The sequence below is a fragment of the Microtus pennsylvanicus genome, chromosome 3, assembly GCF_037038515.1.
Source record: "Microtus pennsylvanicus isolate mMicPen1 chromosome 3, mMicPen1.hap1, whole genome shotgun sequence".
In the NCBI taxonomy this organism is placed as follows: domain Eukaryota; kingdom Metazoa; phylum Chordata; class Mammalia; order Rodentia; family Cricetidae; genus Microtus; species Microtus pennsylvanicus.
In genome coordinates this window covers 97,776,217-97,803,767 of record NC_134581.1, presented here as the reverse complement: position 1 = coordinate 97,803,767, position 27,551 = coordinate 97,776,217, and the positions used below count along the sequence as shown (strand labels likewise).

General features: G+C 41.4%; 1 protein-coding gene across 2 annotated transcripts in view; it reads right to left on the bottom strand.

Moving 5' to 3' along the window:
- Positions 1–9,675: 9,675 nt before the first annotated feature.
- Anln (anillin, actin binding protein) overlaps positions 9,676–27,551 on the bottom strand; it is a 62,076-nt gene continuing 44,200 nt past the window's right edge. Inside the window, exons 21-25 of one of the 2 annotated variants that reach the window (XM_075966519.1) lie at positions 27,187–27,240; positions 20,646–20,732; positions 18,223–18,330; positions 13,429–13,601; positions 10,572–11,888 (exon numbers count right to left, since the gene is read on the bottom strand). In XM_075966519.1, coding sequence (XP_075822634.1) covers positions 11,765–11,888; positions 13,429–13,601; positions 18,223–18,330; positions 20,646–20,732; positions 27,187–27,240 — 546 coding nt within the window. In that variant the 3' untranslated portion in view covers positions 10,572–11,764. Of the gene's footprint in view, positions 11,889–13,428; positions 13,602–18,222; positions 18,331–20,645; positions 20,733–27,186; positions 27,241–27,551 lie in introns of both variants that reach the window. The other variant, XM_075966518.1, reaches the window with a different exon arrangement.

Sequence of the window (27,551 nt, the reverse complement as noted above, 5' to 3'; positions counted from 1 at the left end):
ACGTTTCTCACCCCGGCGCCTTCGATTGGACAAAGCTTCAGTTCTCACCGGCTCAGACCCTGAGTGACAGAGAGGGGTACCAATCCATGGGTTGATAAAACTAGACCCTAACTTCATTCCCATCATTTAAGAATGACAGTTTGGTGGTGGTGGTGGTGGCGGCGGCGCACTCCTTTAATCCCAGCACTCGAGAGGCTGAGGCAGGGGGATCTCTGTGAGTTCGAGGTCAGCCTGGTCTACAAGAGCGAGTTCAAAAGCTACAGAGTAAACCATGTCTCAAAAGCAAACAACAAAAATGACAGTTTCTTGATGGTAGATAATGTGAGACCAAAACAGGAACAACATACCTTGTAAATGAAGAAGCCCACTGCATTAAACTTCCATACTTTTTTACAAAAATCCTTTCCTCCCCCCCCCTTTTTTTTGGCTTTTTGAGACAGGTTTTCTCTGTAGCTTTGGAACCTGCTCCCAAGTGCCCGACAACAAACTTATTCTTTTTTTTTTTTTTTTTGGTTTTTCGAGACAGGGTTTCGCTGTGGCTTTGGAGCCTGTCCTGGAACTAGCTCTGTAGACCAGGCTGGTCTCGAAACAAACTTATTCTTAAATAGAAATTTTTTTTTTGTGCCTTGCAGTGGTGGCACAAGCCTTTAATCCCAGCACTCGGGAGGCAGAGGTAGGCGGATCTCTGTGAGTTCGAGGCCAACCTGGTCTACAAGAGCTAGTTCTAGCACAGACTCCAAATATACAGAGAAACCCTATCTCGAAACAAACAAACAAAAAGAATAAGTTTGTTCCTTAAATCTGATGTAACCTGCAAAACATAATGACGCCATTTACACGATGTCTTCCTCTTTCATTGTATTTCTCTAACAATCTCTAATGCCAGTTCTCATCTCTCCCTCATAAAAGGGACCTCAAGAGGCCAGAAGGGTCTGCTCTCTAAAATCCCAGATCAGGGTGAGACAGCCTGCTGGCCAGTCCCCCGGTGCCCCTCTAAACTAAAGCTTGCTCCAATTAGACAATTGTGGAACTGGTTTATCGTCTGCAATTTTCGGGATGAATGGTATCTTAAGGTAGGGCTTCCTGTGTGCCCTAAGATGGCCAGTTGAACATTTGCGCTTAGCCTTGTACAGAAGGCTATACGATCCGGTCCTAGGGTTTGGAGGCGAAGTAGGGTTTGGAGCAGGTTCGCCTCCTCTGCCAAATAAGAACTGAGACAGTAGAAACCTCCGGCACCCCAGGTAGCAGGAGGGAAGAATCTCAGACACAGCAGGCAACAACAATTTACAAATTTTATTAAAAGTACTACACTTGAGCCGGGCGGTGGTGGCGCACGCCTTTAATCCCAGCACTCGGGAGGCAGAGGCAGGCGGATCTCTGTGAGTTCGAGACCAGCCTGGTCTACTAAGAGCTAGTTCCAGGACAGGCTCCAAAACCACAGAGAAACCCTGTCTCGAAAAACCAAAAAAAAAAAAAAAAAAAGTACTACACTTGTGCTACTTTTGTGACTCCCTGGGAAAAGATCATAGACTCAATCCAATCATAATTAAAAGTTGTATTGATTAGCTGTTATCAGAATGAACAGTCTGGGAGACACATTCGAGATTGCTGTGAAGGAAGGTATAGGAAAGAACTTTTAAAGGGAAAGCCAAAAGAAGACCCTCGACTACTATGCAATCAAGCAAAAACTGCCCTGTTCTGCCAAGTCAAGTGATTAAGGAAACTCAAAATAATCCATGGGTATCTGTGTAAGCAAGTTACAGAAACAAAAAAGGCAGTCAGATCATAACAAGTAGATAGTCATGGCTGTACATGGGGGTCTCTGATCAGGGTTACTGAGGAACTTATCTTCCAGGGACTGGAGTCAGAGACAAGCAGCTGGTGGGTACCAAGAAGAATGCCCAGCATAAAATGGCACCTTCTTAGCCGTAACACACTCGCACAGCCAGACACTCACAGAGGCAGGCATTCTACAGAGCAAAGAAAAGTGCAGCTCCATTCTTCTGTTGGAGGGCTGAAGGTGTAAGGCATTGTGATGGCCAACGATGGGCCACTGTGGAGGTCTGAAAGAAAATGACCTCTATAGACTCAGGGAGCAAGACTATTACAAGGTGTGGCCTTGCGGGAGTGGGTGTGGCATTGTTGGCAGAAGTGTGTCACTGGGGGTGGGCTCTGAGGTCTCGGATGCTCAAGCCAGTTTCCCAGTTTCTCTTCCTGCTGCCTGCAGACCCAAATGTAGAACTCTCAGCTCCTTCTCCAGCACCACGTCTGCCTCATGCCACCATGCCAATGATGAAGTGAGCCTCTGTTACTGTAAGCCAACCCCAGCGAGACGTCTTCCTTTATAAGAGTTGCAGTGGTCGTGGTCTACCGGGATTAAAGGTGTGTGTCACTCCTGCCTGGTCTGTAAGAACTTCAGGCAAGTTTTATTTATTAAAATATAAATGAAATTTCACTACAGCTTTGTCTTGAAGCAATATATGCAAACAAAGAGTATGTCAAATTTGTTTTAAATTTTATTTTAGCTATGCAATGCTGTTTTCTACCACAAGGAACTGAGATGCTGCATTGCGTTGGGAGCCCTGTGGCCTAGTTTCAGATCAGCATTTGAGTGCTTGTCCAACGCAGCTCCACAAGGCAAAGCCCATGGGGACAGTTTCTCACTCAACACGGACCAGCAGACTTGGGAACAGCCCAGAATTCTGCTGGGACCACCCAGCCTGCACGCTCTCTTCTCTCTCACAAAGTTGACGATTCTCTTGGTGGTTTTTACTGTCACTTCATCAGTCACGCAGGGGTCAGATGTGATCATTCCTGGAAACCCCGTTTTTCTCAATTATTTTTCTCTAAAATTCTTGGGAACTGATGCTTCTCAGGTTTCTTATCTGGGAAATACCAGCAGTCACCCTAGACCCTGGGAATCGTTCCTCCTCAGTGCTGACAGGATCAGAGGCAATAACAATGGGCAGCTAAAGAAACACTAACTGTATGCAGGCAGTCACGGCAGATCACCGATTTCTGTAAAGATGCTTCGTTAAGTTTTTTTTTTCTTTTTGCTTCATCTTTTTTTTATTTATTAAAAATTTCCACCTCCTCCTCTCCTCCCATTCCCCTTCCCCTCCCTCTCCAGTCCGAAGAGCAGTTAGGGTTCCCTGCCCTGTGGGAAGTCCAAGGTCCTCCCTGCTACATCCAGGTCTAGGAAGGTGAACATCCAAACTGGCTAGGCTCCCACAAAGCCAGAACATGAAGTAGGATCAAAACCCAGTGCCATTGTCCTTGGCTTCTCAGTCAGCCCTCGTCAGCCACGTTCAGAGAGTCCGGTTTGATCACAAGCTAATTCAGTCCCAGTCCAGCTGGCCTTGGTGAGCTCCCATTAGATCAGTCCCACTGTCTCAGTGGGTGGGTGCACCCCTCGTGGTCCTGACTTCCTTGCCCATGTTCTCCCTCCTTCTGCTTTGTTAAGTTTTGAACAAATTATAGTTCTTGAAAATGTGTGCCTATGTTTGTTACTTATTAGCTTTGAAAGGACAGGATGTGCCTAGCTTGATATTTAGCCAAGCTAACAAAATGCTGAGCGTTGTTTTGATTTAAAAGACGTTTTGAAGAAAATCAAGTGTTCCCGTTCTGATGTCCTTTTCTTAATCTTAATAAAAAAAAAACTCACTCTGGATGGGGAAGGACCATTTTCTGTCTTTTGTCAATCCATTCACAGTACCTTAGCTTGGTGAGCCTGTGTGTGTGTGTATGTGTATGTGCATGCGTGCACACCTAATCTTAATTATGCTGTGTATGTAATTTGTATTCAGATCTTTTATTTTTTATTTTTGGTTTTTCAAGCTAGGGTTTCTCTGTAGCTTTGGAGCCTCTCCTGGGACTAGCTCTTGTAGACCAGGCTGGCCTCGAACTCACAGAGATCCACCTGCCTCTGCCTCCTGAGTGCTGGGATTAAAGGCGAGCACCACCACCACCTGGCTCAGATCTTTTAATAAGATGTTGAAAACTGCTTAGTTTTTTACTTGAGCTTTATCTACAACTGCTAAGATTTAAAACATGATTTACTGTCCAGTGCTGGTGTAACTGACCAAGTATGGTATTCAGTAAGCATATTTGGAGTCCTTTGCCACGGTGAAGAGAAGGACTAGAATGATATTTTGCCTCTTGCCTCCCAAGGTCAACCGAGTTCCCTAGATTTCTACCGAAGAGCCCAGAACATAAAGCTGTAAGCTTAAACACATTTGGGGGGAAAATAAAGCCACTGTTAACCTTTAACAACCGCTTTCTGCCTTGAGAGCAGGTATCCTGGCAGCTACTGTGTGCAGAGGTAAAGTTTTAACAGTTGCCTCCCAACTCAGCAGTTCCAGCAGCGCAGTGAGGGCCGCTTAGCTCTGAACCATTGCCTCTATGGGACTCCCTGCATTGTACTCCCTTAACTTTCAACTTCCCCTCTCTGAGATTCTGCCTTGCATCCTTTTAGGGACAGTGAGAAGTGGCTGTGTCAGCCTCAGGCTCCTGCAAACATCCTAAATTAGCATCATATAATCAAAAGTTGTAAAACTTAACATGTAACATGACTCTAACCCTGACCTCAAGGTTGTAAATGCTCTTTTACCCACACCTGAAGCTTGATTTGACTTTAAGAAGAGACTCAAGGGGCTGGAGAGATGGCTCAGTGGTTAAGAGTAGTGCCTACTCTTTCACAGTCCTGATTCAATTCCCAACAACCACATGGTGGCTCACAACCATCTGTAATGAGGTCTGATGCCCTCTTCTGGTTTGCAGACATACATGCAGACAGAATATTGTATACATAATAAATAAAAAAATAAAAAGAAGAGACTCAAAACCTGCTTCCATTGTCAGAATGTCAGAAGCCCGAACTCTGACCTATGGAAATATTTATGTGCCCCATGGTGATTGGAATAAAGCTTGCTTTTGGCTCCTAGACTTCGGTGATCTGTTCTTCATAATTTGCACACCCCTAGGATCCAACATTTTTGGTGCCCGAACCTGGGACTTTGTGCAATTTGGAGGGATACCCCAGTCTCTAGCAAACTTTATTCTACTGGTTTTAGTCAACTTGTAAGTTTTCTCTGGATTTTGTGTCTGGTGTACGGACAAATTGGGGTTCAACAGAGAATTGGTGGACATGCTGTTAACCTCTGAGCCAGAAGAAATAGGGGAACACCCTGACTCTTCCTCCGTCCATAGAATCGTGCATTTGTGGCACTTCAGGACTGGACCAGGACTACATGGCCCATCACAGAGTTCTCCTGTGCTTTTCACCTTCTCATGTTTGTTTATTCATTGTCTTGGTTGCTGTCAGTCTTCTTGTTTTTATTTTTAAAGATTTATTTATTATATATACAGGGTTCTTCCTGCACATATTCCTGCAGGCCAGAAGAGGGCATCAGATCTCATTACAGATGGTTGTAAGCCACCATGTGGTTGCTGGGAATTGAACTCAGAACCTCTGGAAGAACAGTCAGTGCTCTTAACCTCTGAGCCATCTCTCCAGCCCTAGTCTTCTTGTACTTGTGATTTAATCTCCACCATAAGCCAAACTTCCTCTAAACCCAGGGCCCCCTTGGACTTTGTTTTTTCTTTCTCATTTCCAGAACTTCAGGAATGCTACGCAGTCTCTGTAGCCTGTGTGAAACCAGGGCAACTTAAGGTCTTCTGCTCATTAGAGTGGCCAGACTTCCAGGCTGGATGGCCTCCTGAAGGTTCCTTTGATCTTAAATTTATTCTTAAGGCCCAGGACTTTGTTTTCAGTCATCCAGACCAAAACCCTTACATTGTGGCCTGGCACTGTCTCCTGGTTAACCACCCTTCCTGGCTAAAACTCCTTATTCTGTCCTCAGAGAACAAGACTGTGGAGGGGGGCTTTGAGATCTCACATTAGCTTAAGCCACTCCTAGTGACTCAGATCACTTCCTGTTGCCTGCAGGTCAAGATGTAAGACTCTCAGCTACTTCTCCAGCACCACATCTGCCTGCATGCCCCCATGTCCCACTATGATGATAATGGACTTCTGAAAATGTAAACCACCCCAATTAAATGTTTTTCCTTATAAAAATTGCCATGGTCATGGTGTCTACTCACAACAATAGAAACCCTAACAAAGACAAATTGTACAAATTCTGGTTCAAGTACACAGAAGCCCCTTGTATTCTACTCCTATTCAGTTAGCATCCTGGCAGGTATGACACTGTGCTAAGGACCTCAGCATTCACATGGATTCCCAGAGGCATCAAGTGTGACATCCTTAAGGTCCCCTGTTGGGGAATATTATTTTCAGGTGTGTAACTTTTGCTTATCTGCATTTGTTTAATTCTGTGAATCTGTGTTACTACTGTGCTTGTCTAAACCACCTGATGGTCCTAATAAATTGATGAACAGCCAATAGCAAGGCGGGAGCAAGGATGGGGGCGTAGCAAGCAGAGAGTATAAATAGAAGGAGAAATCTGAGAGAGAGAGAGAGAGAGAGAGAGAGAGAGAGAGAGAGAGAGAGAGAGAAGAGAAGAGGAGAGGAGAGGAGAAAGAGAACAAGATGAGAAGGACATCAGGGGCCAGCCACCAGCCAGTCATGGAATAAGAAGGAAAGAAAAGTATACAGAAGTAGAAAAAGATAAAAGCCCAGAGGCAAAAGGTAGTCAGGATAATTAGAAAAGCTGGCAAGAAACAAGCCAAGCTAAGGCGAGGCATTCAGAAGTAATAATAAGCCTCTGTGTGTGTGTGTGTGATTTACTTGGGAGCTGGGTGGCTGGCCCCTCGAAAAGCCAAAACAGTAAAACATCATACAACTCAAGATGGCCCAGGCCAGGCCAGGCCAGAACTGATTTACTACTAGGGTGAGTAAACCACCTTGAGTCACTGAGAGCTCAGAACATAGACAGAGCTTCAAGTATCTGGGAAAGCTAACAGAACTTGATGTCCCAGTGATACACATTACTGGTATTACTAGTGTAGGCTACAGTGCCCTGAAGCCCAGGTAGGATGACCCCTGGAGCTTGGGACCAGAGGTCCTGGGAGTATAGAGGACAAACCCAAAATGGCATAGGAATGGGAAGCCAGGGGACAGCATCCAGTGGTGTAGATATGTGTGTTACAGAACAAGTAGACTGGCATGCCAGGGCACAGAATTATAGACTAGGCTGAACCAGATGTTCAGAGCTGTTGTTTCCATCTGGGGGTCCTGACTGGGTTTGTTTTCTCCACCCATTAAAGAGTTAAAAGGCAAGAAAATCTCAGACACAGCAAGGTAAGAGGTTACATGCTTTATCACAGGTGAAGAACTACACACACAGCAAAGAACAGAGAGAGAGAGGGGGCTTGGTAACCAAAGTCCATTTCCCCCTGGAGGGATGGAAGGGCCCCTCTTCCTCTCATCTCTGACTTCAACTTAGAAGTTAAGGGGCTTGGATCGGCCCACAGTATCAGATAACCCTGTTCAGGACTGGTCTTGAACATGGTTAAGATATTCAAGTGGCCTGGACACGTAAGCCAGAAAGGAGTCCCATTGGCAGGAGAAAAAGCCGGCAAGGCCTTTGTCTCCAGTCAGGACGGTAAAGAAGGTGGAAGTTTGTCATCTTTATTATTTATCTGTAGCCCCTATCCCTGCCAAGCTGTCTGTGAAAGACCCCCGGAGTGGAGAGACTCTCACTCAAGTCTCAGGATAACAACCCCCCTTCCCCCCCAGGAACTCACGAGAGACCGTCCTTGCTGCAATCACAAGGTTTATTAACAGGAGCCAGTGTGCTGGGGCCGAAACTCATTTCCCAGGCAGGGGAAGAGGTGTTCGACCCTGAGTAGCTGGGAGAGGGAGTATTTAGGGGAAAAAACCACAATCCAAAAGGGGTAGGGAGGGTGTCATTGGAAAATTCCAAAAATACCAGTGATCATTGGAAAATTCCGAAAATAATCACAAGGGGGTAACTCCCCATTTCTCAAGATTATTCTCAAGATTATAATCTAACTTTATGGTCAGCTAGTTCCTGGAACAGAGTCATTGAACCGGCTAATCTAGATTTTTGGTTCTTCTCTCTTAGATATTTGGCTTATTTTTCCTGCTAGATTTTTGGCTCTATTCTTTCTGCTGGAGGGGTCTGGATTTATCCGGGTCTTTCATCTGGTTCCTACTCCCTCGCTGTAAACAACCCACCCTTGAGCTTGGGAAACTAGGATTCTTGTTATCCGTCTCTGTAGGTTCAGTCAAGACAGAAGCAGGGTTTCTATGGAGACCAGGATTAGTTAAAAATCTTAGGATTCAAGACATCAGGATGTATGAGAACTCATGAGGAGTTGGAGTCTGAATCACAGGGCTGGAAGCCCATGCTTACAACAGGCCAGTTAAAATGAGACCACAAGTTCAAGGCCAGTTTGAGCTAGAGTCAGACCCTTTCACAGAATAAAAAGGTGCTGCTGTTGTTATTGTTAAGACAGGGGTGTAGCTCAGTGCCTAGCACTTTCCCCAGCAAGCACAAATCCCTAGGTTCCATCCTTAGGACCATCCACACAACATGAATACTCAGAAGTGGATCACTAGGGTCACCTAGAGAGGAAATAGGAAATGGTGACTCAATCCGTGTTTTAGTGTCGCCAGGGCTTGAAGGAAATGCTAAGAGTTGGTGAGAGAACCAGATAAGGTGGGCCAAGGTGGACTGGTGGCTACAGAGACAAAGGGGAGTGCGGGACCCAGCCATGACAAGCTCTAAGAGGCCTGCGTCTTAGTAGTTTACCCTGGTTCCAACAAAGACCGCAAACTGAGACTACCCAGGCACCACCCGGGAACAGACCATCCAGAGGAAATTCCTAATGTTCCACCCATTGTAGATAGGACCACCTGCCAGCACACACCCATCTCTTTTCACCAGGACACCTAATTGGCTGACAAGTGTCAGCCAATCAGGGCTACTGAACCTTAGAAATCCATCACCCCCACCTTTGTTACTATAAAAACCCAACCCCAACTGAGCTCAGAGCTCTCCGATCACTCCAATACATTGGACACATGGAGAGACTGAGTTTGCAAACTTGTGTAATAATAAAGGCTTTTCCATATGGGACTCAGGTCTCCTATTTGGTTTTGGGGGGACTCCAGTTGTTTTTCGGGTAAACAAGCTCCACATACTAATGTCCTATATGTTCCTCTGAAGGAAAGCATCATGCCCTGCTACATCAGTCTTTTATTGTGTACCATTTGCAGTACCCAGTAATCCAAGAGCTTCAGGTGGGCCAGTAGCTTCATCTTGCCACCAAAGGCATGCAAAGACTGTAAAGCTGCTTCAGCAAAGCAACTCCAGAAACCACAGAAGACAAGCATGAATTTCCACCAAGATTTCTTCAAGGCTAAAGACTTCCAGAGAACAACTGTTCTGCTGTAATGTTCACCCTTGATACAGTGCATCCCATAGGTGCCTGGCCCTCGGACTTCTAATGTGGGTATCCAGATCTCAATAATGGTTAAATTTTCTTTTCCTCACTAATTTGAGAACTATCACAATAAAAAGGTAAATCATGTGGATAAAGGTTATATATGTCTGTCACTTGTAGTGGCCCAGAAATGTTAATTTAGTGCTAAAGTTCATTTTATTAGGTTGGTAAAATAATGCCTGCAACATCAAGGATAACTTGATACACAATAAATGCTCAACGATAGCCAGTCTCTTATATTTTATACATTAATTCTTTTATTACCAGGTTGTGAATAATCACCTTTTGTGTTTATCTTATCTACAGACATTTGTAAGGAAAGAACTTTAAAGTATTTTATTAGCAAATGTTAATATATTATACATAATAGTAATGGGTTTTCATACATGGCCTCTCTCTCTCTCTCTCTCTCTCTCTCTCTCTCTCTCTCTCTCTCTCTCTCTCACACACACACACACACACACACACACACACACACACACACACACGCGCACACACACACACAAATAAAAATAATGTTCCCCACAGAATGCTCACAGGCCAACCTATTCTAGATAGTTCCTCATTAAGACTCTAAACTCAAGACGGCCGGTGGTGGCGCATGCCTTTAATCTCAGCCCTTGGGAGGCAGAGGCAAGTAGATCTCCATGAGTGTGAGGCCAGCCTGGTCTACAAAATGAGTTCCAGTACAGCCTGGGTTGTTCTAAAGAAATCCTGTCTCGAAAAATTAAAAAGATTCCCTACTCAGGAGATTCTAGATGGTTTCATTAACCATTAAAAATAACTAGCATATACACTAAAATTTTTAAAATTGAATTTCATATATATAATTATATATATGAAAATCAGATGAGCTTTAAGACATACTTGTTTTTTTCTTTATATTATAAATAGTATATATGGAACATTTTCGTACAGAAGACTATACATATTTGTAAGGGATATAGAGATCACTGTCAGTCTCATCCACTGCCTCTTCAAATACACATCCCATCACCACAGTGTGCTGAATACTGTTCTATTAACAACAATCCCCACAACACTCAGTGAGACAAAGATTAGGCTAGAGATAAGAATAGGGATGAGGTACTGTCAACACCACCAGACATACACAGAAATTACACCACACAGTGTTTCTTAAATAAATGATTCTTTTGACCATTTACAATTATTTATTTATGTAGGCAGTCATAAAATATTTTTATAATATACATAAGAAAAGACATTTAGATGAGTAACAAATATAATAGCAGGTGACAGAATTTAGTGTTTATAAACGAAACCATCAATCACAGTCGGAGAAGACAAACAAACTGTACTGAAAACCGGAGCCATGCACTTCAGTGTTTCTAAACTGCAAGAAGGTATTGGGCTTTTAAAGGGAACATGGCTTACTGTTTGTCAATGATCTCAAAACACTTCTAGAAACTGTCATAGATGGATATGAAAGGAAAGAAAAAGACAAGAACTTTGGCAAGCAAAGTAGTAGTTCACAGCAGCTTGGTAAAAGTTTAAATATTTTTATGTAAATGTTCTTTACTTTATATTTGTTCTTATAAGAGAAAAATTAATATGTTAATATGAAGAATCTCTAAGCTATATGAAAAAAAAACTTTAATAAAGCCTGAACACTATGGAAATGTGCACCACGCTGCATAGATAGAAATGGAGTGAATGCAAGCCATGTGATTCTTAATGCTTTTATATAAAATATTTAGCCCCAAATATCAGATAGTGTCACTTGTGTCCACAACTCTCCAGAAAGCAGCCCAAGGTGACATTAAACTATTAAGCTGCTGTTGTTTTCTCTCATTTCCATCATTAAACATGTTTCTGCAAAACCCTCTGAGAGTGCGTTCAGTACTCTACACACCATATCACAAGCCATGAATGATCACCCCCCTTTAAAAAAAATCACTGAGCCTGGAGAAAGAATCATCAAACCAGAGGTTTCTGTTTGTGACCTACAGGAGACCTGACACCTCAAAACCTACAGCTCCAAAAGACAACTCAGAACTTAACGATTTTTTTTCTTTTTTGCCACAAATAACTGGCTAATTAGGTGTCTAGAAAATGAGACTCTTAACTTAAGATTTAGCAAATCAATTACCATGAATTGACTCTCAAACACTGATGAATGCAAGAGAAACTAGGTGAAGTTTTACATAAAAGGAAATAAATACTGCATAATATGTAGTGAATATTTGCATAGACCCTTTATATCTAAAGCATAAAATACAACTTGCAAATGATGCTCCTAACTATATGCCTTCTTAAGACACATTTTGACACAGCTAGCGAAGCCTCTCCATGATACGAAAGTTCCCACAGTTTAAGGCTTTCCAACGGGCTTGTAGCAAGCGTCAGGCTGCCAGAGGCGAATATCGACAATCACCTGATTGAGTTTCTGCATCCAGAGATCCCGCTCCTCTTTAGTGTCTGCAGAGAGCCAGTTCCTGCAAGGGCAAGCAGAGGTCAGCCTCCTTCCCACCATTCCATGCCCCCACACACCCGTACTAGGAAAACATAAATCCCTAAATAAACCAAGACTAGCTGCCTACCTTCCATCTGATGCTAACCTAGAGCCACACAGGGAAGAGCACAACAGCGTGTCATGACTCACACTAATTCCTTAGTGTTTTCCTTGTTTTTGTTTTTTTGAGATGGGATTTCAGGTCTCACCGAGTGATTTCCACACAAGCCCCTCTGTATATCCAGCAATGGCTTGATGACTAGATTGTGTCACATTCTCATCTCCACCTCGAGTCACAACTGCTCACTCAAGATCGTCTTCGAGTTTTTCTTGGGCATTTGTGCTGGGCAGTCTTTTTGCTGACTGATACAACTAGGGTCATCTGGGAAAAGGGAACCCTTTAAGAACATGCCTCCATCAGATGGCCTGTAGGAAAATCTCTGTGGGGCATTTTCTTGATTACGGATTGATGTGGGAGGGCCCAGCCCATGGTGGATGGTCCCACACTGAGCAGGTGGTCCTGGGTTCTAAAGAAAGCAGGCTGAGCAAGCCACAAGGAGCAAGCCAGTAAGCAGCACTTCCCCATAGCTTCTGTTTCAGGTCCTGTCCCTAGGCTCCTACTTGAGTTCCTGCACTGACTTCCCTCAGTGGTGGACTGTGTTGTGGAAGTGAAAGCCAAATAAACCCTTTCCCCAAGTTGCTTTTTGCCATGGTGTTATTTAACCTCCAACCAGAAACCTGCAGACTAAAATCGATTTTTAAAGTAATCTAAATACGCTGGGCAGTGGTGGCGCACGCCTTTAATCCCAGGCAGAGGCAGGCGGATTTCTGTGAGTTCGAGACCAGCCTGGTCTACAAGAGCTAGTTCCAGGACAGGCTCCAAAGCTACAGAGAAACCCTGTCTCGAAAAACCACAAAAAAAAAAAAAAAAAAAAAAAAAAAAAAAAAAAAAAAAAAGTAATCTAATCAAGTGAGAATACTTTTTTTTTCTTCTTCAAGACAAGAGTTTCTCTGTGTAACAGCCCTGGCTGTACTGGAACTCACTTTGTAGATCACGTTGGCCTTGAACTCAGAGATCTGCCTGCTTGTGCTGGGATTAATGGCGTGTGCTACCACTGCCCAGTTATGAGGGTATTTCCTAATGAAGAGAAATATGCTTGACTTCTCAACTATACATAAAATTTTTAAGCTTAACTCAAAGATTACCAGCTAACTGCCTAGAGAACAGCCACGACCAACTGAGATTCAGTCTTTAACTTTTCTTAATTAAATTTAGTCAGTTATTACAGGTTTTTCTTTTACTGTTATGTATGAGTTATAATATAGGTTATAATATATATGTGTTATATGTATATATTATAGGCTGCTCTCTTACTATTATATATGTGTATGTATTTATATGTATCTCACCAGAATGTTACCCTTTTCAAAGTTGAGGACCATCAATTGTATTTTCCACACACCCTAAGAACGAAGCTGGCGATTACTTAGTTGACAGAAACAAGCATGGGAGCAGTACATACTTGGTGACACAGAGTGTGTCCCTGCACTGGCTGACAAGAGTCTCTCGGTCATCTTCTCTTTGTGGTCGGACAGTAATTAATTCCATAGTGTTGCGTCTTGCACAGAATTCTCTGTTGGCTGGTTCTACCTGATGACTGATACAATTGGCCAGATTTATCCTTCCTACGGGATTCTTTAAAAACAAAATATAAAAAATATTAGTAGAGAACAAGCAAGTGCTTAAGTTAGCATAAAGTTAAAAAGCTGTTATTTAAAATGTAATATTTAACAACCAGAAAACAAGCAAGCATGAAGCAGCCAAGCCTAAGAAATGGCTTAGCAGCCTGGGACTCCACTTGGCTTAGGTCATACACACATCTCTCTCTGGTCAATGAATTTAGCAACCTATTGGCAGCTAGGACCTCTCACCTACGTCAGGCTGCACACACCTCTGGTTTAAACAATGAGATTAAGTTCTTCTTTATCAAATACTTGATAACAGCCAGTTTCTATTCAAATACAAAGGAACACAATTCAGGAACTATACAGGCAATGGACTGCTCCGGCTCACTTGGGTTTGGGTACATGCTCAATAATATAAATCTATGTTCCCACGTAAACTTTTGGGAAACTCCCTAATTACCATCGAATGACAATATATGCATATATACATGTGCACATGTCTGAATATGCATTCTCACAATACACGATGCACATCCAAAAACAATGTAAAGCATTAAAATATTATCTAGAAAAACTCATTTTAGATAACTGAAAGTGCCTCAAATTTTTTAGAAGTAGGATCACATATGATCCATTATAGTCCCATTATAGCAGTGGTTTTCAACTTGTGAGTCTCAACCCTTTAGGGGGTTGAATGACCCTTTCCCAGGGGTTGCCAAAGACCATCATACATATTAGATATTTACATAACAGTTTATAACAGTAGCAAAAGCACAGTTATGAAGTAGCAATGAAGTAATTTCTGGCTGGGGGGTGGACAACCACACAAGAGAATAGTATTAGGGGTCACAGCACTAGAAAGATTGAGAAGCACTGCTCCAGAACTGGTGGGACTGCTCTGGAAATAACATTAGTGTGTCAAAGACAGCCTACGGCAGGATTACTCATATTAGTTATGATATGGGAGAAACCTAAGGGTCCATCAAAATATGAATTATTTAAAAACTATGGCATATATACACAATAGGTTATTGCTCTGTCTTAGAAGAAAGCAGAGAACTTTGTAGTTTGTGAAAGATGAACAAGAATGGAGCTACAAGATATTATATTGTGGTAGCTGAAATAAAATAGGCACAAGAACCAGCCACACCATTCCTTTGCAGTATGCCCACAGGACTCAGCATCCTCCCCACAGACAGTTGTTCAGCCATGTTCACTGCTGCTTAATTCACAACAATTAGAACATGAAGATAACACACATGTCCTTCACCTGATGAAAGGATAACGAAAATGTGGTACATACATGCAATGGAATAATATTCAGCTGTAAAGAAAATGAAATAATGAGATTTGCAGACTAATGGATGAATTCAGAAAATATATTGAGTGAAGTAATCTAGACCCAGAAAGACAAACACTATGTTCTCTCTCTTTTGTGGCTCCCAGCGCCAAGTCCAGATGTGACTATATGACCTGAAGTAATACAGAAGCCAAGAAAGTAAAAGGGGACAGACCATGGAGTAGGGAAAGATCCAGAGAGGGGAATAGCAGGATGCAAGTCATATGAAGGGGGAAGGGAAAAAATGATGGGGAGGCTTAGTTAAGGGTGGGGAAGAATACTTGAAATAACTGTAGAGAATATTGTATTTACCTAAAATTGCATGTAGTAAATATAAGTGTACATGCACACACAGACAGACAGAAAGACAGGCAGACAGTTTCAATGAAGTTATGCCACTTGGGATGATAAAAGCCAGAGACTATTGAAGAAAAGCCCCAGGAGCAGCAGCTCCAGAGGAATCCAAGAGACTCCCAAACAATACTGGCTACTGCTATTGCTCTTCATTGCCTCCCAGAACCTAAAAGTGAGCCCCCACTGCTGAAGATACCATGAACTCTGGACACAGAATTTGGAGAATGCGAACTGGATCTAACCTGAAAACTATCTTTCACAACACCAGAAAGTGGTTTGTAATTAAAAAAATAAACGTAAAAATTTATATTATACTTATAAAAACATTCAATGGTATCTATGAATTTGCTGGGCATACAAATAGAAACGTAAATTACCAACTGATGGTTCTTGCCAACCATGTTATGCATCTAAAAGAAATGTACAATACTTTTATGGAAAACTTCAAAAAACAACAGACAGCTTAACAGCTTAACAGCTAAGGGTGCCTGACATTATTGCAGAGGACCTGGCTTCGGTTCCCAGCACCCACATCACGGGACTCACAGCAGCCAGGGATTCCAACCATCTTCTGGCCTCTGCAGGCACCTGCATGTATGTCGTGTACACACAGATGAATAACAAAACAGTGTAATTGACCCCCCCCCCCCCAATATACTTCCCTTTTAACAATTAGAAACGTATTCGGGGCTGGAGAAACGGCTCAGTGGTTAAGAGCTCTGGCTGCTTTTTCAGAGGTCCTGAGTTCAAATCCCAGCAACCACATGGTGGCTCACAACCATCCATATGAAGTCTCGTGCCTTTTTCTGGCCTGCAGACATACATGCAGGCTGAATACTGTATACACAATAAATAAATAAATAAATAAATAAATAAATAAATAAATAAATATTATAAAAAAGAAACACGTATTCAACTTAATTACCTTTTATAGACACTAGTTTATCCTTCCTTCCTTCCTTCCTTCCTTCCTTCCTTCCTTCCTTCCTTCCTTCCTTTTTGGTTTTTTGAGACAGGGTTTCTCTGTAGCTTTGGAGCTTATCCTGGAACTACCTCTTGTAGACCAGGCTGGCCTTGAACTCACAGAGATCCTCCTGCCTCTGCCTCATAAGTGCTGGGATTAAAGGCGTGCACCACCACTGCCAGGCTTCCTATTCTCTTTTCAACAAAAGGACACCTATATATCTTACTTTATATGTTCATATTTATCATGTATTTGCAAAATAATTACTTTGTAGTATTGGAAGCTATGATATTCCTATGGTATAAGAACCAAAGTGAAGACAAAAGTTAATGACATCAAATAGTCAGGGAAATATAAAAAGGATACATATGGGTACAAGAATTTATACACGGCCAATAAAACTGCCAACTCCTTTAGTAATTTTAAAAATAAATTAAAGTACCAGAGGTTATTTTTAAAATCCCAGGTTGATTAAGTCCGGATAGGACAAGAAAAAAATTATCTGGCTGCAGGTTAATAGAAATTCTTATATCCCTGTTGGTGGCAAGATAAATGATCTATTACTGGTTGCTGAGATGACAACAGCAATTAAGAAACAAGTGAGGATATTCTGATCCTATGATTTTATCAGAAAGAAATTTATCCTAAGGGAATACAAATTCAAAGCATTAAATGACAATAAAGTGGGACTTTAACAGTGATTTTTTTCTGCAACTAGTAAAAGAAAATGTTTTGGGGCGGGGAGGGCTCATGGCTCCTTAGGGTTAGAGTCTATTATGACGAGAGGCATGGCAGCAAGCAATCAGGCATGGCACTGGAGCAGTAGCAAAGAACTTACAGCCTCTAATCCCCAAGCTGGAGGCAGAGAGAGCTAACTGGGAATGGCATGGGCTTTTGAGACTTCAAAGTGACATACCTCCAAAAAGGCCACACCTCCTATCCTAGTTAGGGTTCCCACTGCTGCAATGAAACACCATGACCACAACAACTTGAGGAGGAAGGGGCTTATTTGGCTTACACTTCTATATTACTGTTTATCACTGAAGGAAGTCAGGACAGGACAGGAACTCAAACAGGGCAGACCTGGAGGCAGAAGCTGATGCAGAGGCCAGGAGAGGTGCTGCTTATTGGCTTGTTCCCAAGGCCTGCTCAGCCTGCTTTCTTATAGAACCTAGGACACGACCCCAGGGATGGCACCACCTACAATGGCTGTGCCCACTCCAATCACTAATTAAGAAAATGCCTTACAATAGGATCATCCTAGAGGCATTTTCTCAATTAAGGTTCCCTCCTTTCAGATAACTTGAGCTTATATGAGAATTAGCCAGTATACCTCCTAATCCTTCCCAAACAGTTCCATCAACTGGAGACCAAGCATTCAAATATATGAGCCTATGGGGGGACATTCTCATCAAATCATCACAATGGCCATGAGCCTCGTGGTAAAATATAAAATAATAGAAATGGGTTAATTTAAGATATAAGAGTAAGCCAGAAATACACTTAAGCTATTGGCCAAACAATATTGCAAATAATATAGTTTTCGAGTGATTATTTCATGGTCTGGGCAGCTGGGAACAGACAAGAGGCCTCCGTCTTGTCTGTTATGATGCAATGCTATTTAGTAAAATGTAATGCTGTTTAGAAACTATTAAAAACATTACAGGTATGTCTATTGCTTTACAAAGATACCTGGATATAATAAAGAGTCTGAGGATCCAGGTAAGCAGTACCAAACCCTGCTGAGTAAGTATATTAAATATAAAGGCTGGGGCTCAGGGAAATGATTTGTAAATACATATATAATTACTATCATATATTTTTAGCTGTAGAAGAGTACACAAACAAAACATGAATAGTTATGTGTTAACGCATACAAAGGGAATTAAGGGGTGGGAACAGGGGATACATACGCATGAAGCACCACGAAAGTCCAGCAGGACTTCCACCACTGACTAGAGTTGTATCAATTACCTTTCGCCTCTCATCATCTGGGTAAGTCCAGTAGGAGATACAGTTTCCAGAGAGAACACACCATCTTCGATGCCAGGCACCAAAACCACTAACATCTTCAAATATGGTCTGGAAGTCAATTGAAACACTGACATTAGAAAATTAAAGAAAAATGTTCTTATCTGTTACATTTTTATGTGAAAATCTGTTTGTATGAGTTTATCGTGTCTTTTACTTTAGCAATAAAAGTCAGATTGTTCTATCAAAAATGCATTTAAGAATATCTAGACCAAGCTGGGCAGTGTGAGGTCAAGGTCAGCCGAAGCTACGTAGTCCCTGTCTTGAAGTGCCACATCTTCTGAATCGCTGTCCTAATCACACACAAGTTCACTGGGATGTACAGACTTTAGACAAGAAGAATATTAGTATGTGATTAAAGGATGACTAGATTATCAAATGTGATAAAGCAGGGACTGATGTGACTGACAATCTGCCAATATAGGCAAAGCTGTCTTTAAAATGTCCTGCTTCATAAAAAAGTCTGCCAAATACTATGGGCCTGTAGGCTAGAGATGGATGCTCCTATGTTACAAAAAAATCTTTGGGTGACTGTCCAGGCAGCGAGATGTCTCTATCAATTCTAGAGTTTTGAAAGTAGCTTACAATTCACTTCCTGTTTACTTAGGTAATGTTATATCCTTCTGGTATCTTTGATGGAGTTAAAAAATAGTTATAGTTTTCCTTAGTTATGATAAAAGATAAAATAGATATCAATACTGTAATTATAATTCTTGCTTAATAACTGTTTTATTATATGTAATTTTACTATGTTAAAGTTAAAACCTTCCTTTTTGTTTAAATAGAAAAGGGGAAATGTTGTGGAAAGTCTTTCTGTCTATGTGTTGCTTTTATTGGTTAATGAATAAAAAAGCTGCTTTTAGTCAATGGCTTAACCAAATATAGCCAGGCTGTAAAAGATATATATACAGACAGAGTAGGCGGAGTCAGAGGAGACACCATGGGAAAAAAGACGCAAGTTGCTAGTTGGAACCTTGCCGGTAGGCCACAAACCTCATAGTAAAATATAAAATAATAAAAATGGGTTAACCAAAGATGTAAGAGCTAGCTAGCAATACACTTAAGTGATTGGCCAAGCAGTGATTTAAATAATATAGTTTCTGAGTGGTTATTTTGTGGTCTGGGCAGCTGGGAACGAACAAGCATCCTCCAACTAGCAAAAAAAAGAGTGGAGCTGGGTGTGGTGGCACAAGCTTTTAATTCTAGCAGAGGCAGGGAGGCAGGTGGATCTCTGAGTTCAAGGCCAGCCTGGTCTACATAGCAAGTTCTAGAAAGACCAGTGCTATACAAAACAGACTGTTAAAAAAAAAAGCAACAAAACAAATGTAATGGCAAAATTGAGATGACCAATGTATATTCTTTGTAAAATGAGACCAATATCTCAAGAAGCCCACCACTTCTACTTTAAGTGTCACCAAGAGAAGTAGATTTACTCCCCAGTGTCCTTCCTCAGCAGCATCCTGCTACCCAACTTGTGCAAGGCAGGGATCAGTCTGAGCACTCTCCTGCCTTTTGTGTCTCACTTCCTGCAGACAAGTCACTAGGACCCACGCTTGCCTTTTCTCATCTCTCATGTAGAGTGGCTGAGACCTAGTGAGCGAGCCCATCTTTCAGATTGCTGTTCTCTAAACCACCTTCTACACACCACTCACTGTGATTATCCTAAACCCAAAATGTGGCTATTTTCATCTCTTAAAAATCTGTAATAGTCACTCAATTGGCTTCAGAATGAAGTTCAATTTCTTTAAAATACTTGGTCCATTTCTCTAACCTCTGTCCCCAGGCTAAGCCCTTACTATCCGGAAATATTCAGCACTCTCTCCTCCTTCCCTTTGGTTGGGGTGACGGGGGATGGGACACTCAGGACACTGTCCCACTTGCCCGCAGCATCTCTCCCTGCTTCTGCTGACTTACTAAGCAGCTTACGCTCTCTCAGTTCCCAGCAGTGCGCCCTCTGCTTTCTCTTATGATGTAATGTACTTGTAGGTTCACTTCCTTCCTCCATACTAAATTAAAGCTCCTCCTGGACCAGCAAGATGGCTTAGTGGATAACGACTTATGACTTAAGTGTGATCTCCAGAACCCACAAGGTAAAGAGAACCAATTTCTGCAACTTATCCTCTGAACTCCATAAACACACTGTCGCATACATGTGCACTTCCCAAATAAATAAATATAATTTAAATTTTTAAAGCCAATTTAAAGAGATTCTTTTCTGTGTCTAATTATATCCTAACACCAGTACAGTCAGTGGCTTAGAGGGAAACACAACAAATCCTTATAAAACTAATTTATCATGTGATCATAAAGGCTTTCTTCCTTCAGGAAGGCAAAAGACGGTAAAGAAGAACAGAGATGTTACTCACTAGAAAACCTTTCTCCTCAACACTTGAATTCACTTGACAGCTGATTTTTAAGCAGATATGACCTTCCAAAGGAGATAAAAAAGGTACCTGTGAAGAAAAAGGGGAACTTATTTGTAAAATCGTTTCAAAGTTTGATCTTTCTTGATAAATCATGAACACAAAATACTATACTATGAAAATACATTACATTCTAAAGCTGAAGTATAAAAGAGACACTGGTTCCTCAGCAACAGATACTTTTAATTAAAGAATAAATTCATTCAAGGTAGAATTTTACAAAAACAAAAGTTCCAAGATCCAAATTAATGAGAAAAGAAAGGAGATTTGAGACTAGGAGCTGCCGACTCCTTTCTTGGGAGACACTCAGCAGTCTGGATAGACCAGCACTGTACACTCCTACAATGCAGCAGTACTTAGCAATAAAGACAAATAAGCCACACAACAGGAAAGCCAATCCTTAAATCTATATTAAATTGCAAGGACTGCAAGTAAGTAATCAAAACCATCAAAAAGAACAAATGGAGGAATCATACTTCCCAGTTTCACAAATTAATTCAAAGTTGAAATAATGGACACAGTATGAAAGCAGCAGATAGAGAGATCAACACATGGGCACACGAAACAGAACCGAGAGCCAAGAAAGAACTGAAGCTGTGCCAGAGGCGGAGGACTGCATGGCATGCACAAAGCCTGACCCAATCTGCAGTAATCAAAGACAGAGACCAGAAATAACCCCACATATTGATATGTGATTATTTTTTGCCAATTAATTTTTTTTTTTTTTTGGTTTTTCGAGACAGGGTTTCTCTGTGGCTTTGGAGCCTGTCCTGGAACTAGCTCTGTAGACCAGGCTGGTCTCGAACTTACAGAGATCCACCTGCCTCTGCCTCCCGAGTGCTGGGATTAAAGGCGTGTGCCACCACCGCCCGGCTCCAATTAATTTTTGAAAACTGTGCCAAGACTATTCTAAGAAACAAGCAGTCTTGAGCAAATGGTAGTGAGAAAACTGGAAATTCACATGCAGAAGTGTAGGCTGGTGTCTTCATCGGGTTCCCACTGCGACTCAAAGCAACTTGGAGGGAAATGGATGTATTTCATCTTACACTTCCAGTCACCGTCCACCCCTGAGAGAAGTCAGGGCAGGAACGGAGGCAGGAACTGAAGCAGAAGCCGTGGAGAAGTGCTGCCGACTGGCTTGCTCAGCCTTTTGTCTTATGTAGCCCAGGACCACCTGCTTAGTAGTGCCAGTGCCCACTGTAAACTGCAGCCTTCCACATCAATCAAAGAAAATGTCCCACAGGCTTGCCCACAAGCCAAACTGGTGGAAGTATTTTCTCAATTGAGGTTTCTTTCGTTTTCTCTTTCTTTCTTTTTCTGGTATTTTTTTTTGAGACAGGGTTTCTCTGTGTCTCTCTGGCTGTCCTATAACTCACTTTGTAGACCAGACTGGCCTTAAACTCACAGAGATCCGTCCGCCTCTGCCTCCTTGAATGCTGGGATTAATGGTGTGCGCCACTATCGCCTGGCTCAGTTGAGGTTTCTTAATCTCAAATGATTCTAGTTTATGCCAACATGAGAAGAAAAAAAAAATCCTACTAAGCAGAACAGCTGAACCTCGACCTCATAACATCAATGTTAACTTAGAATAGATTATGACTTAAATATGAGAGCTACTATCACCAAAAGAAGAAAACATAGAAGTAAAATTTCATGCTCATAGATTTAGCAATGAATTGTCAGATAAGATATAAAAAGCACAAGTAAGATGAAAATAAAACAGGCTTCATCAAAATTAAAAACCTTTCAGAAAAGAGGGTCCTCAGAAATTAAGAGCACAGAGACTCATAATCTGCTAAAATTTAGAGAACAAAGGACTGCCGAGTGAAGGAAGGGGCAATAATCTAACAGGGAGAGGAGGGGTGGTGTGGGACGCACCGGCTTCAGGGATCCCTGCATCATAACATGGCCACTACATCCCTGAACTCCTAAGAGCTGTGGCCACCCGCTCAGGAGCGCTGCAAGATTAGGCCTGTCAGCATTCTGTCTCGGAAGGGGGAGATGCTCATAGGGCCCCACCCCTCCCTGGGGATTTACAGGGAGATGAACGGTGGGGAGGGAAGACATCTTCAGTGGTGTAGTCACAAAAGGGGCTAGGGTTTCTAGAGGGAATGTGCACGTATGAAAAAAAACAAACTAAAATGTACTAATATGTATATTAATATGCTAACAGAAACATCTAAAAACAATGAACACAATTACAGCCCAGAGTAGTGGCACAAATTTCATCTACACAGTAGGAGGCGGAGTCTGGGATAGAGTTCAAGCTCATCCTCAGATACAAGGCAAATTCAAGGCCAGACTGGACACCTAAGGCTTTGTCTCAAAACAACATAAACAAAAACAGGGCCACCAAGATGGCTCCCTGGGCAGAAATGCTTGCCACCAAGCCTTACAGCCTGTATTTCATTCCCAGGAATTGACACAGGGGAAGGAGAGACTGTCCTTGAACTTACATGAGTGCTATGGCATGCACAAGCACACGCACAAAGTAAATAAACGTAATTTAAAAAGAACTATCATGACACCTCTTACCATGAGACATTTGCACTACTCACATGTCGATCAAATGATCCACATGTGTCGTGCCTGGAAAAGCCAAAGAATTCAACAGCAAAAGAGCCAAAAGACAAACTCAATGCAAATCAGACTCACAAGAAAGGTGGTTATGGTGGCTCAAACTCACAGCCCTAACCAGAGAAATGCCTGAAATGGAGGGCAGAGCCTGTCTCAAACCAGTAAGCCGCTTCATAGCTCCTAGGAAGGTCATGTCTCAAAAAGAAAAACCCTGGAAGTGGAACTTCCTATTACTGTGGTTCTTTATAAGGATAATCCAGACTATCATTATGATTCCCCAGTCACATTCCTGGATATAAGTCCCAAAACTCAAAAACAAGGCACTCATACAATTACATGCACACACAACCACAGAATCAAGCTAAAATGACAGAAACAACTCAAACATCACAGAAGAACTCAAAGTTTTGGAGACATGGGTTTATCTTGGAAAAAAGAGATGATAGCTGAACACGCCCATCAATGTATTAAGTGCCACTAAACTGTTCATTTAAGTTTGTACTTTTGTTGAATGAATTCTAACTCAATGAATTCCAATTTATTGATCTGTGTAGAGGGTTGTTTTTCTGTTTTTCTTTTTATCACGACTGTTAGGATCCAGTGCGAGCGAGTCCAAGGAACTCCCAGGTGAGAGACAGATATGCTATGCAGACCATGCTTACAAACGTTTTTATTGGGAGACAGGGAATGGGAAAGGGGGGGAGGGATGGAGAGAGAGAGAGAGAGAGAGAGAGAGAGAGAGAGAGAGAGAGGGAGGGAGGGAGGGAGGGAGGGAGGGAGGGAGGGAGGGAGGGAGAGAGAGAGAGAGAGAGAGAGAGAGAGAGAGAGAGAGAGAGAGAGAGAGAATCACAAAATCACAAATAAGCCTGTCTGCCTCTTGGGGGTGGGGGAGAGCTGGATGGGTGGAGCTTGTCTCTTAAAGGGACCTTTTGTGCATGCCTGCAGAGCCTTAAACAGCTATGCAGTGCATGGTGTAGGTAATCTAGGGCACTGGCTGACTAAGTATTTGTCTGAATTGCTTCTAGGTGCATCCTGTCAGGTGACAGGGGGCTGGCCAGCATAATGCCTGAATCCTAAGGAAGACAGGGCCTCACTATGTAGTCCAGGCTGACCTTAAACTCAGAGAGGTCCATCTACCTCTGCTTCAAGTACAGGGATTAAAGATGTAAACCATGACACCCAGCTGATCGTTTTCGAAACAATTAACTCCTAACACATAACATGAATAAACCTCAAAACCTGTAACGTTGAGCAAAAGGGGTTAGACTAAAAGACCGCACATGTTCCTAAAGGAAGTTTAACACGGAGCCAAAATAACGCACGAGGGCAGAAGTGAGAACAGGCATCTATGTGGCTGGGGCTGATAACAAGGGATGGTGGAAATGCTGTATACCGTGCTTGGTGTACACTTGTCAAAACTCACTGAATTTTGCCTTAAGTTCTTTATATTTACCTAAATTTAAAAATTTTTTACACAGTTTACCATCTGGACTATTTTATCTGGTTTTCATTTGTGTGTGTGCACATAGCACACTTGTGGAGGTGAGAGGGCAACTTAATGGAGTCTGTTCTCTCCTTCCAGCTTTACATGGTTCCAGTGACCAAACTCAGGTCCACAGGCTTGTCATCTTACCTGCTCCTTGAATAAAATGTGTATAGCATGACGACAGTCAGTCAACTGTGGGTGTTCTTTCTATTACTGCAGATGAGCTTTCGTGTACATCACTTGTTACAAGAAAACAAGTTTGTTTTAAAGGAAAGAAATTTAAACACATAAATATTCTTAACCAGTTATGACTCAACTTATGGCATTTGATACTGTGCAATAAGTAAATATGCACTTAGCAGAAACTGTCTTTGAATTTTATCTTTCCCAGGCTAATGAGACACAGTACAGCTCTCTGTTGAGTCTCTCGGGGCTGGACATCATTGCCTGTCTCAGGTTCTCATCAGCCACAGAGAGGGGACTGTTACTTTAGAGCATTTCATGTTTCTGGCAAGCTTTTACTAATTAAAAAATTTGCAAAGTGCATGAGATACTTCTTACTTTCTTATACAATAGGATTTTTTAAAAATATTTATTTATATTTATTATCTATAGAATATTCTGTCTGTGTATATGTCTGCAGGCCAGAAGAGGGCACCAGACATCATTACAGATGGTTGTGAGCCACCATGTGGTTGCCGGGAATTGAACTCAGGACCTTTGGAAGAGCAGGCAATGCTCTTAACCTCTGAGCCATCTTTCCAGCCCTACAATAGGATTTATGTTAGATAAATTTGTTCAAGCACAGGCTAATGTTTATGGAAGGGAGGGCTAAGCCATGCTTAGTAGGTTTAGGTATCTTAAGTGATTTTCAATTTATGATAAGATTATCAGGATATGAAGTCATTTCAAGTGAAGAAGCACCTATTATCAACACACACAAACACACCATTGAAACAGGGACCCCAAAACAATGGACTAATCACTCTACTTCTAAGCTCAAAATCCTGTCATTCTGATGGTTTTACCTCATCACTGTTTTCCCTAAAATATTTGAACTGACATTTCCACTTCCTAAAGGAAACCTCTCTCTATATAAGAGGCTCCTTCAAGTCAGCTGAACTTTGGAACACCCTTTTCTCAGAAACATATAAAGCAAAAGTATTCTGGATGTCGCATTGGATTTGAGACTGCAACTGACTGAGATTCACCATTTAAGTGCCAGGACTCAGCCTTTAAATTAGTTTTCAGCCTAGATAACATAAAAATCTACCACTTGGGGTTCTGGGGATCTAACTCCCTCCTTGCGACCTCTGCAGGAACCAGGCACACACATGGTACACATACACATATGCAGCCAAAACACTCATACACATAAAAACAATTTTAAAATATCATACCAATAGTTCTTTTAGTCTATCAAATATAGTCAAATTAGAATAATTTTATCAGAAAAATAATCAACATGAATATAGATTTCAAAAAATTATAAAATGTGGGCTGGGAATGCAGCTTAGTTGGTAGAGTGCTCGCCTAGTGTGCATGAAGCTCTGGGTTTGATTCCCAGCAGCCAATGTTAAGCCGTGAAGACCAATGGGCTGTGATTCCAGCACTTGGAAGGTTGCTAGGTAAGAAGTTGACAGCCATCTTTTGGCTACATAGTAAGTTCAAATCCAGCCAAATATAAATGAAACCCTGTCTTAAAAAAAAAAAAAAAAAAGCCAGGTGGTGGTAGCACTGCCTTTAATTCCAGAGCTCAGGAGACAGAGGCAGGTGGATCTCTCTGTCTGAGTTCAGCCTGGCCTACAGAGCAAGTTCCAGACAACCAGCCAAAGCTGTTGCATAAAGAAACCCTGTCTCAAACAACAACAAAGAAGCACAAAATGGAAGAAAGTATATATAGTAAATTCTAAAGTAAACCTACAAGGAAAACAATGAGAAAATTTAAAACTTATAGTTTTCTTTATATAGTTTATGAAAGAAAACTTTATATAGTTTATATATAAAGAAAACTTTGCATAGTTTATGAAAGAAAACTTTCATAATTTAGAATTATGAAAGTATATTAAAAGACGCCCATATATAAGAGCCCAAAGAATGAATTTTTTGTTTCTACATGCATATTGTTAATTATTCAAATAAACAAAAAAATATACAAGAGTGGTTATGGAAACAAACACACATGGACCAAAAATCAAGGATTGGTTATTGTTTTGAAGAGAACATTAGTTCTTTTTTTTTTAATTTATTTATTTATTAAAGATTTCTGTCTCATTAGTTCTTTTTTAAAATTATTAAGTTCAACTTATTCATCAGAACATATACTTAACCAGCAGCTTTAACATAACATGATTAAGAAATAATACAGGCAGAAAATGATTTCTTAAGCACATTAATTTTAAGTAAAGAAAATAAAGCAACCTTTTCCTGGAACAAATAGCCCAGTAGCTCCTGTTCTCTTACATCAAAATTTATCTAAAATAAACAAAAAAGAAAACAAAAAGAAAACAAAAAAAAATCCAGAATCACTCAATGTGTTAAGACTAGTCAAATTACTAAATAAAACTTACATACAATTTTAGCTATTAGCATGTTAAAATAATTTTTGCATTAGCAGTAGTAAAAATTAAATCATGGTCAGCACTGTCTATTAATATTTTCATAGTTTTAATGTTAGGCTGACTAGTATTAATCTAATATCCCCTACGGAGAAGTAAGAGCCCTGAGAATGAAGTTACCAGCACAGCTTGCATGAAAGCTGGGGTCGGCTTCCAGAGCTACCAGAT